This window comes from Caretta caretta, chromosome 9 (assembly GCF_965140235.1).
Source record: "Caretta caretta isolate rCarCar2 chromosome 9, rCarCar1.hap1, whole genome shotgun sequence".
NCBI classification, from domain to species: Eukaryota; Metazoa; Chordata; order Testudines; family Cheloniidae; genus Caretta; species Caretta caretta.
In genome coordinates this window covers 79,307,925-79,326,146 of record NC_134214.1, presented here as the reverse complement: position 1 = coordinate 79,326,146, position 18,222 = coordinate 79,307,925, and the positions used below count along the sequence as shown (strand labels likewise).

At 44.1% G+C, this 18,222-nt stretch overlaps 1 protein-coding gene across 3 annotated transcripts in view; it reads right to left on the bottom strand.

The window, feature by feature from the left end:
* Nucleotides 1–640: 640 nt before the first annotated feature.
* The window catches only part of OPHN1 (oligophrenin 1), a 124,055-nt gene continuing 106,473 nt past the window's right edge, over nt 641–18,222 (bottom strand). For all 3 annotated transcript variants that reach the window (XM_048863528.2, XM_048863527.2, XM_048863531.2), the window contains 7 exons: nt 17,864–18,023; nt 11,055–11,202; nt 9,125–9,436; nt 6,133–6,298; nt 4,580–4,630; nt 3,589–3,639; nt 641–3,060 (listed from right to left, as the gene is read on the bottom strand). In XM_048863528.2, the coding sequence (XP_048719485.1) occupies nt 3,597–3,639; nt 4,580–4,630; nt 6,133–6,298; nt 9,125–9,436; nt 11,055–11,202; nt 17,864–18,023 (880 nt within the window). In that variant the 3' untranslated portion in view covers nt 641–3,060; nt 3,589–3,596. The remainder of the gene's footprint in view (nt 3,061–3,588; nt 3,640–4,579; nt 4,631–6,132; nt 6,299–9,124; nt 9,437–11,054; nt 11,203–17,863; nt 18,024–18,222) is intronic.

The following is an 18,222-nucleotide window of genomic DNA, read 5'->3' as shown; positions in this document are numbered from 1 at the left end:
CCCCTAGCACGCACTGTGGTGACCTGTACACCTCCCTCCGGCTTGGTCTGCATGTGAAATGGGAGCACAGAATTCACAGGAGGCTTTTACCACATTCAGTTAAAGGTCAAGCCACTCAGTTGTTTTCATCCAGTTGTATTATAGCCACCCTAGAAGGAAGAGGAATTATTTATGGCTTGATTTAGGAATTATGTCCAAGGTGGTAATGGGACAAAATTAAGGAAAGAATTCATAGGAAATAACAGGGAAAAACCAAACCAAACCCTTCTGAATTGTAGAACGTTTTCCTATTGGACTTGGGAAAATCAGCATTTGGGACTTCTCTACTAGACTGGACACTGCATTAGAAAAGGGACAAACAGGGACCAACACTGTAGGAAGGTGGACTAGATGGGGCTTTTTAGGTCTGCTCCATTTCCACTTTCTGTGACCCAGATGGGGCTTGTTAGGTCTGCTCCGTTTCCACTTTCTGTGATCCAGATGGGGCTTGTTAGGTCTGCTCCATTTCCACTTTCTGTGATCCACATCAGAATGTGCAAAGCCATTCGGTGTCTGATGGGGCCTGGCTCACATACCATCCGGAGGGCTAAAGCTTTTTAAATAAAATTCATGTAATTAAAAAAAGGGAGAGCACCGACACTTTGAAGGACACGTGTCCTGAGTTTTTACTTCATGGAAACTTGAACATCACAGCTAATTTAACCTTTGTACAAGAAAAAAATAGATCAGATGGTTGATGTCACATGGCACCTAAAAAATTCAGAACAGCTGTGCCAAATCCCCAGCTTTCTTCCTGTTGCTTTGCTCATGGTCACTGACATGAGGGAATGTCCCTCAAACCCTCATACTGCAGGACCTTGCATATTAAAGCCATGTCACACTCATCCCAGCATACAGCTGTGCTCATGGAGAAAAAGAGCACAGGACAGAGAGAAGTGCGGTTCATTCACTGCTACCCATCATTGTTTAGAATTAAATAGAAATTTGAAAAACAAACCTCTTCTGGTGGGTTGTGTTCTTTTTCTCATGGATAAATAGCAATTCCTCCCCCAAAACCACCCCACAGATATCTTCTGCAAGACAAATGAATCTGGCTCTGTTTCTTTATTTCCTTCTGCATACAGAAGATTTATCAGTACAGCTGCGGCGGTGGGGAGAATGATTAACAGTACATTTTCCAAAGGGCCTCCAATTCTGGGTGTGTCTGCTTTTGAGTGACTAATATTTAGATACTTAGAGGCTGGGTTTTAATGCTGCTGAGCATTTGCTGCTCTCTTTGACTTCAGGAATTTTGGGTGCTCGGCTCTTTTGAAAATCTAGACCCACGGTGTCTCAAAACTGGGCATCCAAAATTAGAGGGCACGTTTGGAAATGTTGTCTGATCACACACATACAAAACTTTTGAGAGTTGTGGCCAAAATGGTGGCTAAATTCTTAGTGGCAGAATGGTGGTTTTGTGTCCTCCACTCCTTGGAGAGAGAGTCAGGGCCAAATTCAGACATGGATTAAAAAGGTGCAGCTCCACTGATACCAGATGAAATTGGTCCATAGACTCTGGAGAAGATTCCCCACAAGATCAGTGTAATTCTGATACAGGTGAAAGCACTGTACCACTAGCTCTCAGTTTCCACTATGCACACTTGCAGTTGGGCCATCTTATCTTTGTGCATTTTTAACAACTTCACCTGAAGAGAATGTTACTTTTTTGGTGTTGATAGTGATTTTCTAATCACAAGAGTGTGTTATGGAGGAACTGGACTGGCTGCTCACACACTCTGAAAGCCCAGAGATGCTGATGTGCACGATGTAATATTGATGTTTACATCACTTTTTTAAAAGCCACCTTCACCTGCCACTGCTACAAGCACACCTCTGGGATTGCCAGCTGTGAGCACAGGACTGCAGACTAAGGGAACAGGCACACCATTCACACACCACTGTCATTTCCCGCAAAAACCAGAAGTACATTCATTAATAAAGCAGGATTTCACATTAGCTGCACACAGACAGGCGATAAGGACAGCTCTGAAAGCACCAGCAAATTGCATGCTCTGCAGTGGTCCTTTGGCAAGTCAGTATTTGTGCACTAGGCACAGCTGGAATACACGGCGTGGAGGTTTGCTTTGGTTTCAGACCCACTAACTTTATAGAAGGGTGTTTGTAATAACATGTAACCTCTTCTTCCAAGCAATCGGAAATCGGGGAGCAGCTCCACAAAGGCCCCTGACTAACAGAACACTGGCTCCTGGGAATGGCTTGGGGACATTTTCAGCATGTAAGGAAGATCAGAAATGGGCAAGGTGCTGCCTTAGGTCTGTGGGGGAAGGTAGGGAGACTGAACATTGCACAGCTATATGTATGCTGGGCTGAACACTGGCCTTCAGTGGAACCAGGACATGGACCCATATGGTTAACAGAGTTTTCTCGTAATGCCTTAACCACTGAAACAACACAATATGGTTTACTTAGCACTCAAACCAGTTTTTTTAAAACAGCATGTCAATAGCAAGAACTTTCCAACAGCAAAAGGATGTCAGCTCGTCATACCCAGGTACCCAAGCTCTGGGTATTGGTCGCTTGCATTTTGACTGCACATCCATCCAAGCTCAATGTCTTTCCAGAGTGGAATTTCCAAAGGGTTGGAGGGCAGATTGCTTTCAGTACTCTCTGCTATTCCTTCCATGGCCTGCCTGCCGCTCAGTTCTGTAGATTAGGTCGGCTCTCACCACTCTGTCAGTCCCATGGTTTATTACCCTCCTTAGATATGACAAGCATCCTTTACATGTTGCCCAAGGCAGGAGCAAGGGGAGCTGTGGCAAAATGGCCCAAACCAAACATTTAATTTAACAGGGACAAGGGCTGGGTCTTCCTCCTATTTCATTCCCCTCTCTTTTAACTGCACGAGCTATTCACAATGGTATGCTCCACTGTCAGTGTCCAACAGGACAGCTGCACTCCAGGATCACATCACACAGATTGAAACAGTCTGGGGAGCAGGGGAATCCATTTCAGAAGCACGGAAAATCTCCTGGAGCCAGCCAGGGTTAGGTGGATAGAAGCCTGAAAGAAGAAAACAAACAATCAGGTGAACAGTGTGAGACAGTCAATGGTGGCAAATACACATTGATCATTTAACCCTTAGAAACAGGCTTGAACCAAGCACGCCCTATTTCTGGGGTTGTTCGCACCTGGCCATGAACTTTGTTGGTGGCCCCTCACAATAAGGACTCAAACACACACTTATCTACCTTAAAGCCCAGTAGGACAAAGTAGTAGTGACCATAGCCAGGGTTCACAGAGAATAGGTAGCAGCTTCTGCAGCAGGTGCCAGTGGAATCCATGCCATGAAATAATAGATTTCCACGGAACACTGGTTTACCTTGCCCTGCTACACTGCACCAGGAAAGAGAAAATGGGCCACTTCTGACGACCTCTCCTCCCCAGTCTTCTGCTGGAGAAGGCGAGAGGAGGCCGCTATCTGTCTCTCCTTACAAATTCCCAGCTACTTCCACTGGCCTCCCTTCCACCCAGTCAGCTGAAGCCAGGTTAAAATTATGCAGTTGGTTGCTTTCTGTGACAGACACATACCTTTATCCTCAGCTCTCATCACTTGGGAGTCTGCCTTGCGGTGATGAGGAGCTGTGAGTGAGGGGATAGGAGAAGGGAGAGAAACAAAATCAATTTAATAAACAAGCCTAAAATCAGGGCCATGAATCTACAAGGAGGAATGGGATGGCAGGCAAGGTTAATGTATATTGCTCAGTACATTAGGCAAGAAAATTGTAAGCATCACTAAGAGAGACATCCTCCCCTTCCCCCCATCTGTCACTTTCTAAAAGATCTACACACAGCCATGATTGTGCTTTTGGTACATGCCAAAAAAACAAACAGTGGTGCTGGTGATCTATAAGAATGGGAAGATGAAGCCTGCATGTATCGGTACTGCTCAGAACTAAATTTACAGCAGCAAGAAAGAGTGAACTGTATCTAATTCAAAACACTGACACCCTACCCTGCCCGGAAGATCTGACATGGACTTCAAAGCCATCATATTCATTAACAGTGGAGTTCCAATTGGAAACCGATTATGTGTAGTGTCAGTTTAATGTCTAATCCGGTATAACGAGGTTATACTCTGCACTTCCAAGGGGACAGATTCAAGGGAGCAATCAGTCTCATCTTTTTGCTGATCCTAAGCTTTTCATATACTGGGTATTGTGAAATACAACCAAACACCCAACACACTGGCATAGAGCTGAACTCACATCAACACAATGATAGAAAGAAATATTTATTACCTAGCAGATATGAACTCAAACTACAAAATTCAGATCCAGCTCTAGATTGTTATTCAGATCTAGCTTGTGAAGGCCCCAAAGTTTGTTTTGTTTTGATGCAGTGTTCTGGTTGGAAACCATCTCTTTACCCAGGAATACTGAAGTCCAGGAAAGAACCAGATGGGGGCCTCCTGCCTACACTGCCCACTTGTAATTAGAGGGTCACTTCTGTGCTGAGGTGCAGGCTTTTTTGTTTGTGTGTGTTTTTGTGTGAAAGCACCTTAGTTCCTGGCATCTCTTACCTGCTTGTCCTCCGGGAAGCTGTCTCGAAGAACTTTGTTCTGGAGGCCACTCTGCAAACAAAACCAGCAAAGTTCTTTGAGTTCTCCCACGATAAGGCAGTTATTTGATGAGACACTATTTGTATCAAAGAGCAATTATTTGGTGAGGGGAGGGAGATAGGCTGCCACTGGAAAGCACTGAGGATGGTCAACAATAGCATCCTACCAATATCCTTCTCTGGTCTGATCAGAGATGCTACTTCTGCTCTCACACCTCTGGTTTTGCTCTTGCCTGACACAGTACTGACCGCTTGCTGCCAGAGATGATGTCTTACTGCCTGCAGCCCAACGGCCTAAACCTCTCTGCTTGAGGATCTTTAATCCCTGTATCCTTAATTTTATGACCTATGATCTCCATCGGGCTTACCACAGACCTGACTTCCAATTGTAATTGTAACAGAAAGGAATCACAGCAAACGATTAACAGTAACAGGCCAACCTTTGCCCATCCTTCCTCAGGCATAAGGCCCACTGAAACCAATAGGAATTTGACCTGAGTAAGAAGTGCAAATTGCAGGATTTGGATCAACTACATAACACTGCTTAACTGAAAGTTATTCACCAAATCAAGCAGGGCTATTCCAGAGACACTATATGTCGGGAGCACAATGCACGGGGACCTCAGACTCTGCTCCTCTCTGAACAAAGGACACTGCTTTCCCCATGCTGTGCCATGACACTGGGTATCGCACCTCTTGTTCCATTGAGGGCATGACACTTCATTGGCTTTTGTGTACTTAAATGGATGAATGTGGTCACAAAGGATGTTTCATAACAGCAAGTCATCTGCAATGGGGTATGTGAGGGCTTGGGGGAGGAAGCAGGTAGAAATCTTAACCCTACGACCTTGTGATCTATAGGAGAGTGGGAAGAAATGCCAGCATAGGGGTCCACGATAAAGTATCAGGTAGCCAGTGTCAGTGTCAGACCCTGACAGGGTGACAGAGCAATGAAAAATGTAAGCTCGGTTATGGTATTACCGCACGAGTAGCACACAGTGAATTCTTTGCTGGTAACACTTAGAAGCCCTTCTTCAAGCCAAACTCCCACTGAAGTCAATGGTGAAATCTTGAGATCTTTAGTCATTCTTTACGTAAGAACACTCCCATTGAGTCCAATGGGATTATTGTCAGCTATAATGTAAGTGAAATTGGAGCACAGAGCTCAGTTTAATTAGTGGTCAGCTTCCCCCTCATTTTGCTGAGAACAAATCCAAGCAGCATCAACTCTTTCTTGGAAAGTTTGTTCTTTTGTGTGGCTTGTTCACCCAGAAGTGATTAGACGTTTCTCATACCATTGTTACTGGACACAACAGAGGGCCCTGGGGAGGAAATGGAGTCCCCATGACTAAACTACAAAAGGCTCATGGTTTCATTTGATTAGTGCCATTGTATGGCTTTTATCACCTTGCCTTTTCCTTCTGCACATTTTCCAAATCCCTTGACTGCTAGGAATTGCCTCCTGTTGGGCTTTTAAGTCCGGGCACACAGCCCTGATGGGGATTTCCTACTTACACAGATGAAGGCATTTCCTCCACTCCTCCTGCTATTGGCTCAGGCTTCTGCTCCAGCTTCTGGGGTGGGGGAGCTCTGCACGGAGGGTCTGGAGGTCTCACTGGGGGCCGTGTTATCACTGGCTTATCTCCAGGGGATCGAACTTTAGTGAAGGTGTCGTACTCACCTGAAAGGTTGAAGATGACAAACACTGTCAGCAATGCTTTGGAGTGAGAGCCAAAGATTGTGAAGAGGCAGAAGTTTCAGGCTGGTTGGAGAGAGGGGCACTATGGGAATCTAACTGCACAACCAGAGGCAGACATTACTGTTTCACGGCAAACTGACCCTGTTCAATGTCTCTGAGGCTATTATTGCATTATTTGAGATAAAAAAAACTAACCACAAGGTTTTCCAATGGAAACCATGTTCAGTGCTTCTCTACGGAATCAGGGAGAGACTGATTAAATTCTAATGCTCAGTCATAGCTGAGATTACTGAAGTTGCCTCTTAGGACCTTCCCGAGCCTCTGCTTCACCAAACTTCACACTAGGCCTTTATTCCAGGAAGCTGGACTATATTTACTCTGCTCCATGCATCTTCCTTCCCCTTCCCTGGATTCCTATCCACTCCCTTCACCAGTTTCCTATTCCTCCCACCCTGAGTTCCTTGGCCTGGCTTCTTATCCATCTCAGAATCCAGCTGAACACTGCAATCATACTTTTCAAAACTCTCCATGGCCCTGCTGCACCCAAACTCTTTGACCTGTTATCAACCTAGGCCCTGCTCAGTCACTGCACTCCATCTACTTTGACCTCCTCCATCCTTTACCTTGTCTTGCCACCACTGGCAGAAGGTTGTGGGGTAAAATGCTCTTTCATTTGTGCCACTCAATCTCTCCAAATCCTTTCTCCCTCCTTCCTCTGTGACACTAAATCATTCTTTCTCTTCCCATTTCACCTTCCAAGCCACTACCCAACTTCTTTAGGAAGCATTTTGACTGATTCATAGATTATGAAACCAGAAGAAACATTGTGATCATCTAGTCTGACCTCCTGCATAACACAGGCCATAGATTAATTCCTGTTAAACTTGACTATATCTATTTATATCTATATCTCTTTTAAATCAAAATTGGATTGTTTTCTAAAAGTTTCCAGTGATGGAGAATGCACCACAAACCTTGGTAAGATATTACAGTTAAAAATGTATTACAATGTTAAAAATTGATGACTTATTTCTAATCTGAATTTGTCTAGCTTCAACTTCCAGCCACTCAATCTTGTTATACCTTTGTATGGTAGACTGAGGAGCCGTCTTTTACCCAATTTCTGTTCCCCATGTAGGTACTTATAGATTGTGATCACTTTACCCCCCAACCTTCTCTTTGATAAGTAGATTGAGGTCCTTGAGTCTCTCACCATAAGGCATATTTTCCAATCCTTTAATCATTCTCGTGAATTTCTTTGAATCCTCTCCAATTTTTCAGTACCCTTCTTGAATTATGGACACCAAAACTGGACACAGTATTCCAGTGGCTGCATCAGTGCCAAATACAGATGTTATATAAACTCCCTACTCCTACTCGAGATTCACTGTTTATACATCCCAAAATCGCATTAGCCTATTTTGTCAATGTGTGTACTTTGGACACACTATAGAGATGCAATGTGTTACATTATAATAACATAATAACTTCAAATGCAAAATAGCAGTTAATGTTCAGCCACTTCCATATGTAAAAACCATCCTATTATACCAAAAGCAGATTTCTATCCAATACTTATAGGTCAGATTTATATGAGATCAGTAGTATTATTCAAATTAACTTTATGGTTATGCTACCAAGCCAAACCTTGTTATTCTCTTTCTTTTTATTATACCCAGGAGTCAACATAAGTGTGCAGTCTACTGTTTCCTTTCTAAGTGCGAGACTGTGAAGGCTATTAGGTTATGAAAGCATCTAGCAAGCAGAGAGATGAACACAGGAAGAGCTGTCAATGCATAAAACAATCATCTTTCTTTTTTATAAACAACCCACATCTGTGTCATTGGAGTGATCTGTACATTTTGGCAAAGTACCACACCTTCCTTTATCTATTTTAAATGGAAAATGTCAAGTTAAATTTGGTCCCAAATTGAGTCTTTTAAATTACCAAAAGAAAACAAGTTTTTTATCACATTTGTGCTAAATAGAAATGCTTCCTTGATTTTTTAAAATTCCAGTGGAAACAGATGAAATAAATCTTGCCCTGCCAGTGTGTGCAATCCAGCCATTGCAGCATCAAGAACCTAAAAGGAAAACTGACTATAAGCAAAAGTAAAAGTGACTTCATTGATTTTCTTTGTCTGCACTGAGAGAAATACAAAATGCAAGTGCACTGCCTAAACAGCTAAAAGCATTTTGTATTTTTCAAATTACTCAAGTTTTCAATATCTAAAGCACTCATCTTAGACGGTTCTGAATCATTTCTATTCAGATTTGAATTCTGATTTTACAGAGTCCATTGGGCCACTATGTGATCTCTGAATCTAAAGGTCGAACCCTTGCATGAGTTCCCAGCATGTCTTGTGCCCATGCCAACTCTAATGCTTCAGAGGACTAGTCTACCGTATCAGCATTGCTACATAAAGCTCTGAAATAGCACAGGCCAATCTATGCCCTTTCCTCCATCAGTAAGCAACAGGCTGAGCTTACAAACCCGTCTGTAATAAAAATGAGCTGAATGCATGATGATTGGATCTGGATCAGAACGTCCTCAGAAGGAGGAGGGTCCGGCTCCAGTGGTCCATGTGAGGGTTTTGATCTCAGGTCCCCTACTGTTGAACTGCATGAAAAGAGACACAGGTTGCAAAAATAGCACTTCCCTCTGCAAACCCCCTCCCCCTCCAGTCTGACAAAACGCAAAACATTTGGGGTGCTTGTCACAATGTTTGCTGTGATTTCTGCAGTGCAACAAGATGGGCAAGAGTTCCACCCAAGGTCAGCTGAGACCTCCCAAAGCAGAAAACTTACCCTCCTTGCTGTATATCATGGGCTTCAGAGTAGGCCTCTTAGCATGGACAACAGAGGTCTTTAGAGCAGTGGTGCCAGTCACCACTCCGTTTGCGGCCTTGTTGGCGAGCTTAGCTCCCCCATCCTGCAGCTTGGACACCAGCTTTCCCACAACCACCTCAGAGGACTGTTCATGCTTGCTCTCTGAGCCAGGCCTCCCAGGATCAGCCTCCCCTGCTCTCTGTGTAGGCAGTCTGCTGCGATGTAGCGGCTTGGGGGCTTCTGTACTATTCGAGATGATGGTGCCGTTAGGAGTCTGATCACGGGTGTCACCTGGGAACCGAAGTTAAAGGGAATAAATGCAGGCACCAGGCGAAACCCTGAGATGCACAGGGCCTGATTTTCACAAGTGCTCACTCAGCACTCGCTGCTCGCAATGCCTTTGAAAACAGGCTCCGAGGGTCTGTGATAGTAACTAGAAATTAGCAAACCTGCCTGGTCTGCTTTTGTGGCCCACACTGTGTGCAGTGCGAAAGGGAACTCGCTTGCCCTGGTGGTGAGAAACAAGTGACTGTGAAACGTTACTTCAGTTTCACTAATCTAAGGTGAGAAAAGGAAATCTACTGATGTACTTTTAAAATCTATGATTTTTAGAGGGACACTGTTGACTTCCATTTCCTAGTCAATTTAAAAACATAAAAAATAAAAGTCGTTTCTGGGAATACACTTGCCCGTGAACCCCCCTGACAGATTTTGTGGTTTTACTACCATGTTTTCATAGTTTTGCAAATGTTTTTATTTTCCCCGTTGCTGTGTGAAAGATCCATACAAACAACTGAGTGCACCACAGCGAAACTGACTGCACTACGGTCTTTGACCTGCAAGGTGTCAACACCCTGGTCCTCAGTCAGCAAACATTTAAGCACAAGCTTAATCTTAAGTACCTGAGTAGGTCCACCAACTTTAAGGGACTACTCTAGTGCTTAAAGTTAAGCATGTGCTTAAATGAATTGGTAAATTGGGCCAAATGCTCAAACTTGCAAGTTCAAGTCCAAAAGCACAAAGTAAACAAACTGAAAACAAAACAGAGAACTATTTTTTTCCTAATCTCTTTCAGCAACAGGAGTAACAAGTAATGATCTTAGGAGTAACTTGTAACAACAACTGGTAAAACATCTGCAGACAAAAGCATGAGTAGAAGTTGACTGTGCCCCTTCAACATGCAGCAGTGTGCCTCTGTATTAGTAAATACTAACCAACAAAATAAATTCAACAGGGGAAATGCTTTAATCAGGGCTTGTTAAGCAATGACTCAATTCCTTGCTCTTATTTTTCTTGCGGTGCCTCACTTGCTTCACCCTGAATTGCCAGTGGCTCAGGCTCATCACGAGCTCTCTCAGTATCGAGCTCTGTTCAGTACAAGTAAGTCAATCCTAGGGCTTAAAGCAAGCACTGATCTGCTTAGCTTGACTGCGCTCCGTGGCTCAGCGCTGCTGGAATTGACGCTAGAGCTGCATCTCATATGCTGTGCTAGAGAAGATGCTTTTATTTTTCAAATCTATGAACTTATTTACATTACGCTGCACTTTTATCTGTGGAACTGTGAGGCCCTTTCGAATGGAAGAGCACGGTGTTTAATTTAGATCTCTGAAGGATCAAGCTATGAGAAAACCCTGCTCCAAAGTAGTTTAGGAGCTGTTAGATCAGAAGCAGCCTAAATGCAGATATTTACTCTCCTTCCACTTTCTACAAGGGGAAACAAAAACTCCGAACAACCCCTCTTCCCACCCCACACGTTAATGCCCTTGGAAATGTGATGCTGTTGCTGCAGTTTCAAATCCATCCCTCCCACAATGAGTGGGAAGCTGGGATCCAGCGTACAGTGCCAACCAGAGAACTGTAAGAGCTGGAGACTGAGGTGGTAGCGGTATCAGTGAACAGCTGAACTGACCTTGATTTTCTTCCAGGGAACCACCATAGAAGACAGGTCTTTCCCTCAGCGGGCGCTTGGAGATTGTGATGGGTTTGTGCCTTCGGGCAGCTACCCTGGGAGGAGGCACTGGGGGGGCAGCACTGTCCTCAGGTGGGCTGGAGTAGATCTGTAGGGAAGAGTGATTTAGAAGGATATGATTTCAGTTGATCCTCTGCTCCACTGTTACTTGACACTCACTATATTGGGCCAATCAGGCCAGACTCCTGGGGTTTAATCAAACAGATTTTTAACTAGAAGTCATCCTCAAATGGATTACATTTGACATCAAGATTCAAAGCTCTGAACAGGAAGGAAGAATGGTCTTGGATTAAAAGCACAGATCTAGGAACTGAGAGACTAGGGTTTTATTCTTGACTCTGACCCTGACATGCATCTGTGATGCTGGGAAATTCAGTTGGCTTATCTGTGCCTCAGTTTCCCCCTGTAAAATTGGATTATGTTATTTCCTTCCCTCACGGGAGTATTGTCATGATCTATTTATTACTATTTGTAAAGGACTGGAAGGTGTTATAGAAGGACAACCTCTTATTACTGTTATCATTGGCTAGTTAATTTGAATGTTAATCATTCAAATCCAAAGAGTCGACTTTGGATTTTTTGCAAAGCTCCTGCTATGTTTTAAGATCTGCTGATCATGATTCATGCACTCCCTTTCCAAAGGACAGACTCCCACCCCAAAGCCATGTGACTCAAGAGCAGGGTAATAAGGGAAATGCATCTCACTGAGATAAAGTATACACCTAGAGATCAGTCCTAAACTATGTCCAATAAGTGCTGGGTGCAGTTGACTGGGGGAGCTGCAAAGGAGCCATGTGCAGCTCAGCAATCCTGGATTAAATCCTGTGGAGTTAAGTTTACACTTCGTCCAGCTTAGTTTAGAGCTGTTTTAGGGTTGCTCTAAACTATGCTGGCTGAATACCTCTCTCCCCTGTCCCCATGGGGCTGGTAGGAGAACCAGGGATCACTAGAGTGCAGCAATGCTCTAATGCTGCCAACAGCCTCTCTACACCAAGGCTAGGAGAGGGGATAGCATTAGGATTGCCACCTTGGTAATATTTAAAAACCGGACACTGCAGCAGGAGTGCTGGAACTTCCCCTGCCCCCTTACTTCCCCCCGAGGCCCCACCTGTGCCCCGCCTCTTCCCCTCAGAGGTCCCACCTGTGCCCTTCCTCTTCCCTCCAAAGCCCTGCCCCTGCCCCTTTCCCCGAGGCCCTGCCCCTGCCTGCCCCTTCCCCTCGAGGCCCCGCCCCCATCCACTCCTCTTCTCTGTCGCTCGCTGCTTTTCCCCTCCCGGCATCCCCCAGCCCGGGTCAGGAGGGACTCGCATGCAGAGCCAAGGCCGGGAGCGGCAGCCACCTGACACAGGCAGGAGGCAGCCCCGGCTGAGTAGGGGCTGGTGCGGGTGATGACCTGCTGCCTCCCCTCCTCCCTTGCCTGCAGTAACCAGACTTTAGGTGTCCGGTTAGTAGATCTGACCAGACACTGTCAGGTCCCCTTTTCGACTGGACTTTTTGGTCAAAAACCAGGCACCTGGCCACCCTAGATAGCGTATGAGCTGGCTATGACAGTCCTGCAGCACCTAGGAATTCTCCTGTGCTGGACAAATCCCTAGCTGTCTGCTTATACCAGCTTTTTGGTCTGTTTGCAGCATCGGAGCAGCACAAATGTGGTGGAGTAAGGTTCAGTACAACCACTGAGCTTTGGGGAAAGCTGTGCATTACTAACTGTGTTCACTAGGCTGCTATGTCTCTTGGTGTGGGCTTTTTTCTAGACAGATTTCCTGTTATGCAGCTTTGCACGCACCCACTTCAAAAACTGAAATGCTAAACTAGACAATGCTATAAAAAAACCCTAATAAAACATGCCTTTCCACACGATGGCAGGGCATATTAACCAGGCCTCAAAGCAGACAGTTGATGAGAAGAGCAAATTTAATCTTCTGCAGAAATCATTCAAACAACCCCCGCATTAGCATCAAAAGAAACCATCAGACCCATGGCTGCTCAGTTACTAATTTGTCTTAAACAATCGTTTATTAATAAATCTGGTTCCCTGTCATACTGGTCATCCAGCCCTTACTTCTGACTTGGGTGGTTTTAATTTAGTTGCTCTCATTTATTCAGGTCCTTTCTTCACAGTTGAAGAAGCATTGATTAACCTTTGAACAGGCTTTTGAAGACATAAAATACCATATGAAGGCCGCAATCCAACTGCTATTGAATTCTTTCCACTGATGTTACAGAGGATTAGATTGGGCGCTAAATGCTCAGTTATTGTATAGGCCGGGAATGGATGGCTCAGGGCAACTGTAATGGGATACAGAGATGTTCCCTTTTAGATCACTGATCTAAACTTGGCCTGGGTTGATAGCTACCAAAAATCATGACGATCTGACAGTTAGGTGGCCTGTGTGGAATGGATTGCTGGTCACGGACAAGAATCCCAATCGTAAAAAATTTCATAACTGACACCTTTGCTAGCAGCATTGGCAGAAAGAACAGAAAATGAATGAAGCCTGGAGACTGAACCACTTTGTCACTGGAGAGGGGACTCTCACTGCGTGGGGAAGCATGCTGGGCCACTGCCCGTTCTGCACCTATTTTTGGTTCAGGGATTTTTGGGGAGTCATTCACACATGTTTTAAATGTAATAATCACTTTTTCCCCTGTATAAAACAATTTCTTTGTTAGAAAACTGATTTCCTTCCTCTTTCAAACCAAGAGAAATTCTGTGAGGTCAAACAAGTGGGATGAGACAGTGTAACACTCTCCAGCTTCTTTTTCCTGAATCTTCTTGGGTCATGAAGACCTGGCAGAATGTATAAAAGTGATGACAGGTCCCAGGCATCTCTGCAATCAGATTCCCCAAGGTCTAACTTACAATACCAGCATGTGAGCAGTAGGGAGCATGATCTCTCTCTACTGATCAAGCAAGTACAGGGATGTAATATTTTCAGTGGCATTAACCATTTCTCAAACTCTCCAGTCAGTTTGGTACAAATGCTGTTTGTTAGGATTGGGCGTGTGCTCCTGCTTTTTCCCATCTCTCTTTGTATTCAGCACGAGAGATATTCCATGCTTTGCAGCTGTATGCACACAGCTGCCTCTCTGAATTCAGGGCAAGAATTCAGGAATCTCTTCCAAACTCCAGTCTCTTGGGTTTGGATCTTTTGCTTTGAGATCCTGTGACATAAAGCAGCTGTCGACATTTAACAGACTCTGACTCCAGTGGTTCAGTTCTTTGCAGATGGCGATACTTTTTCTCCATCCTAGAATACGAAGGTCCAGAGTGTTCCCTTTGCCCTGATGCCAAGGAGGTTTCTTTGGCATTATTAGCCCATGATTTAAAAGCACAACTTTGGGAGTCATTAAAATAGCAGAATAAGGATCAATGAATCAATACTAAGGCAAGTTTCACAAAACCTGTTGAAACGCCAACCTCTTTCCTGTCTGCAATGCGCTAAGGAAAGTCACATCATGGCTCTTAAAGGAAGAGTACTTCCAGCATCAACTCTTACACCATTACCACAGACAGGCAAATGCAGGAGATGCTTTCTAGCTTGATATGTAAGTGCTGCTGAAATATGCAGCTATCCACAGCTTTCCAAGATGCTGACACAAGCCCTGTTTGCTTTGTGTATTTTGAAATGAAAATCAAATTTAAATAATTCAGAAATATAATGATATTGACCCAATCTCAGCATTAGACACTAAAGTTCATACAGCAACAGGAGTTATTTCCAGAGGAATCAAATTTTTAATTTAGCTGTGGCATGGAAATTTAAGCTGTTGAAGCAATAATTACCCAAACTGACTTAGTGAATTTCCTTGTCCTTAGAGTCTTCATAATGCACTATATAAATAATATATCTATTCTACTTCAAACTCATTTGAAGTATTTGCTTATATGTCAGTTGAAGATATTTTAGATACTGAAGCTGCGTTTATAAGCTCAGTCTAATAAAACATTACTAGCTTAACCTTATCATTGCGGAAATTAAAGGCAAGGAAGCAGAGGTCTGTCTTAATTAAAATTTCATTCCAGAGCTTGGAGATGGCAGAGTAATCATACATTTTCCCTGGCTCCCCTCTGCAGGCCATTATCTGGGCTGCAAACTCTATAACACAGAAGAGAGAGGCCATACTGTAGTGCAGAATCTGAGCATTTAACTTATAATCAACTAGCTGTTCAGTTGAAAGAGCTTGCTAGGGAATGGTTTCAATGAACTGTAATGAAACCAAGGTGTGTTATTTTCACTGGCTTCTTGTCAATTTCTAAATCCAACTAAAATTATCCTGCAGGTACTCAAATCTCCATGGATTCATCCATCCACTCATCCAAACCCCAGCACCACCATCTACGACTCACTCTTCTGTTCTGATCTCTGCTCTACCTCTGACCATACGCCCACCTTCTCAACTACTGTGCTCCTTCACATTTGACCTACTCTCCCCTCCCCAGAAGTGTGTGTGTGTGTGCGGGGGTCACTTTTCACTTGTGCTGATCTGTCTCACAGGAACTCTTTCTCCATCCTCCTCAAAGGCAGGTAACTACCTCTCCTTAAAGCATGCTTTACAGCTTTCCTCTTCTCGTATTCTGGACTTTCTCTATGAAGTATTCTGTGATCAAGGGCACTAAGTAAAGATAAAGGGCCAAATTCATCCCTAGTAAGTTGTGCAGGAATGAATCTGACCCTAATACCTTTTACTGAATGCTGCAGCTGATCAGTTTTCACATTTTATTATAAAACTCAATTATACTCTTCCAAACTACCCCCCCAAAATACCAAATGATTAAATTTATACCAGATATTATTAGTGACAAATCACCAATACATTAGGTAGCAGAGTACTCTACATTCCATCACAACAGAGACAGCCATGATCAACATCAGCTTGTGTGTGTGTGTGTAAACAGGTTTTTGTATAGCACCAGGCATAATCATAGAATATCAGGGTTGAAAGGGACCTCAGGAGGTCATCGATTCCAACCCCCTGCTCAAAGCAGGACCAATCCCCAGCTAAACCATCCCAGCCAGGGCTTTGTCAAGCCTGACCTTAAAAACCTCAAAGGAAGGAGATTCCACCACCTCCCTAGGTAACGCATTCCAGTGTTTTACCACCTTCCTAGTGAAAGAGTTTTTCCTAATATCCAACCTAAACCTCCCCCACTGCAACTTGAGACCATTACTCCTCGTTCTATCATCTGCTACCACTGAGAACAGTCGAGATCCATCCTCTTTGGAACCCTCTTTCAGGTAGTGAAAGCAGCTATCAAATCCCCCCTCATTCTTCTCTTCTGCAGACTAAATAATCCCAGTTTCCTCAGCCTCTTCTCATAAGTCATGTGCTCCAGCCCCCTAATAATTTTTGTTGCCCTCCCCTCAACTCTTTCCAATTTTTCCACATCCTTCTTGTAGTGTGGGGCCCAAAACTGGACACAGAACTCCAGACGAGACCTCACCGATGCCGAATAGAGGGGAATGATCACGTCCCTCGATCTGCTGGCAATGCTCCTACTTATACAGCCCAAAATGCTGTTAGCCTTCTTGGCAACAAGGGCACACTGTTGACTCATATCCAGCTTCTTGTCCACTGTAACCCCTAGGTGCTTTTCTGCAGATCTGCTGCCTAGCCACTCGGTCCCTAGTCTGTAGCAGTGCATAGGAGTCTTCCGTCAAAAGTGCACGACTCTGCACTTGTCCTTGTTGAACCTCAGCAGATTTCTTTTGGCCCAATCCTCTAATTTGTCTAGGTCCCTCTGTGTCCTATCCCTACCCTCCAGTGTATCTACCTCTCCTTCCAGTTTAGTGTCATCTGCAAACTTGCTGAGGGTGCAATCCACACCATCCTCCAGATCATTAGTGAAGATATTGAACAAAACTGGCCCCAGGACCGACCCCTGGGGCAATAATGAGGCTCCAATAATGAGGCTCCAATCCTGATTGAGGCTTCTGGTGACTACTGTAATACAAATATTAAATAAAGGTCCCATGAAAATGAAAACCTTGGTGCAACTTTAAATATAGAGCTGCTATCAATACCTCCATAATTAAATAATAATAGCATGAACTCTTTCAAAATTCTGTATCAGCAGCTGGTCCTTTCCGCCAGTTCCACTGTCTAGAGCTTTATGGGCAAAATATTACTCTATACAGAACTCAAAAATGTCAGATGTATGCTGAAACTTGCACTAAAGACTCCCCCTCCAATTGGCAGCTCCTCTCTCAAGAGATCACTTTGAAGTACTGCCACACGTGGCTTTCTTCAATTTTTAGTTAAAAAAATCCCTATCCAACAGGCAACTTGTTTTTATTGATCCTTTAGGAAGTCACTTAAGAGAGACTTCACTTAAGAGTAGTTCTACAGTTACCTATTTCGGACCATGTCAGGTGAGACCTATTGTCCATACAGTTTGGTTTTCTGTCCCCGGTCAACACCAGTTGCTTCAGAGGAAAATGTAAAACTCCCATACTGTACAGCTATATAGCAAGTTTCCCAGTGGGGAATTTCTTCTGTTAAAGCCGTGAGTGCTTGGCTTTCTTAAGGGGCTGCCTTTATGAAGTAACCAAAGGAAACTGTGAAGAACATGTGATTGTTACAGCTTTTGCTTCCACTTTGTGCATCTCTGAATAGTACAATTAAAACCATAAGAGGAATCCAGCAAAACAAGCCAGTGCTCCAGACCACACAGCACAATGATCCACAAGGACTTGATAGAGCACTAGTGAGCTTTTGAGGCAAGCTCTTGAGGGCTGGCCCCATACCTTGTCAAAGTGCTCGATGAGGATCTCAACCACAATGTTTTGGAACTTGATATTCATCATGGCAGCGACAGTGTCCTCCTGCGCCCGCATAAGGGTGGGGCCGAATATAACCCCCATGTTGGATGGGGACATCAGATTCTCTCTGCTGTGCTCACACACGCTGTTGGCATGGGTGGAGGAAAAGAAAAAGATGAGATTAGAAGACAATGTGAAAGGCCATTTAAAAATTGCAAGATTAATTAATTCAATTTCCTCCATATTGTAAAGCAGAACCAGGTTTCCCGTGCCCGTGAAGCTGCTCATAAAACATATATCTGGCTACGATAAGCACATTCTTTGGCTATGCAGAAAGCTTGAGA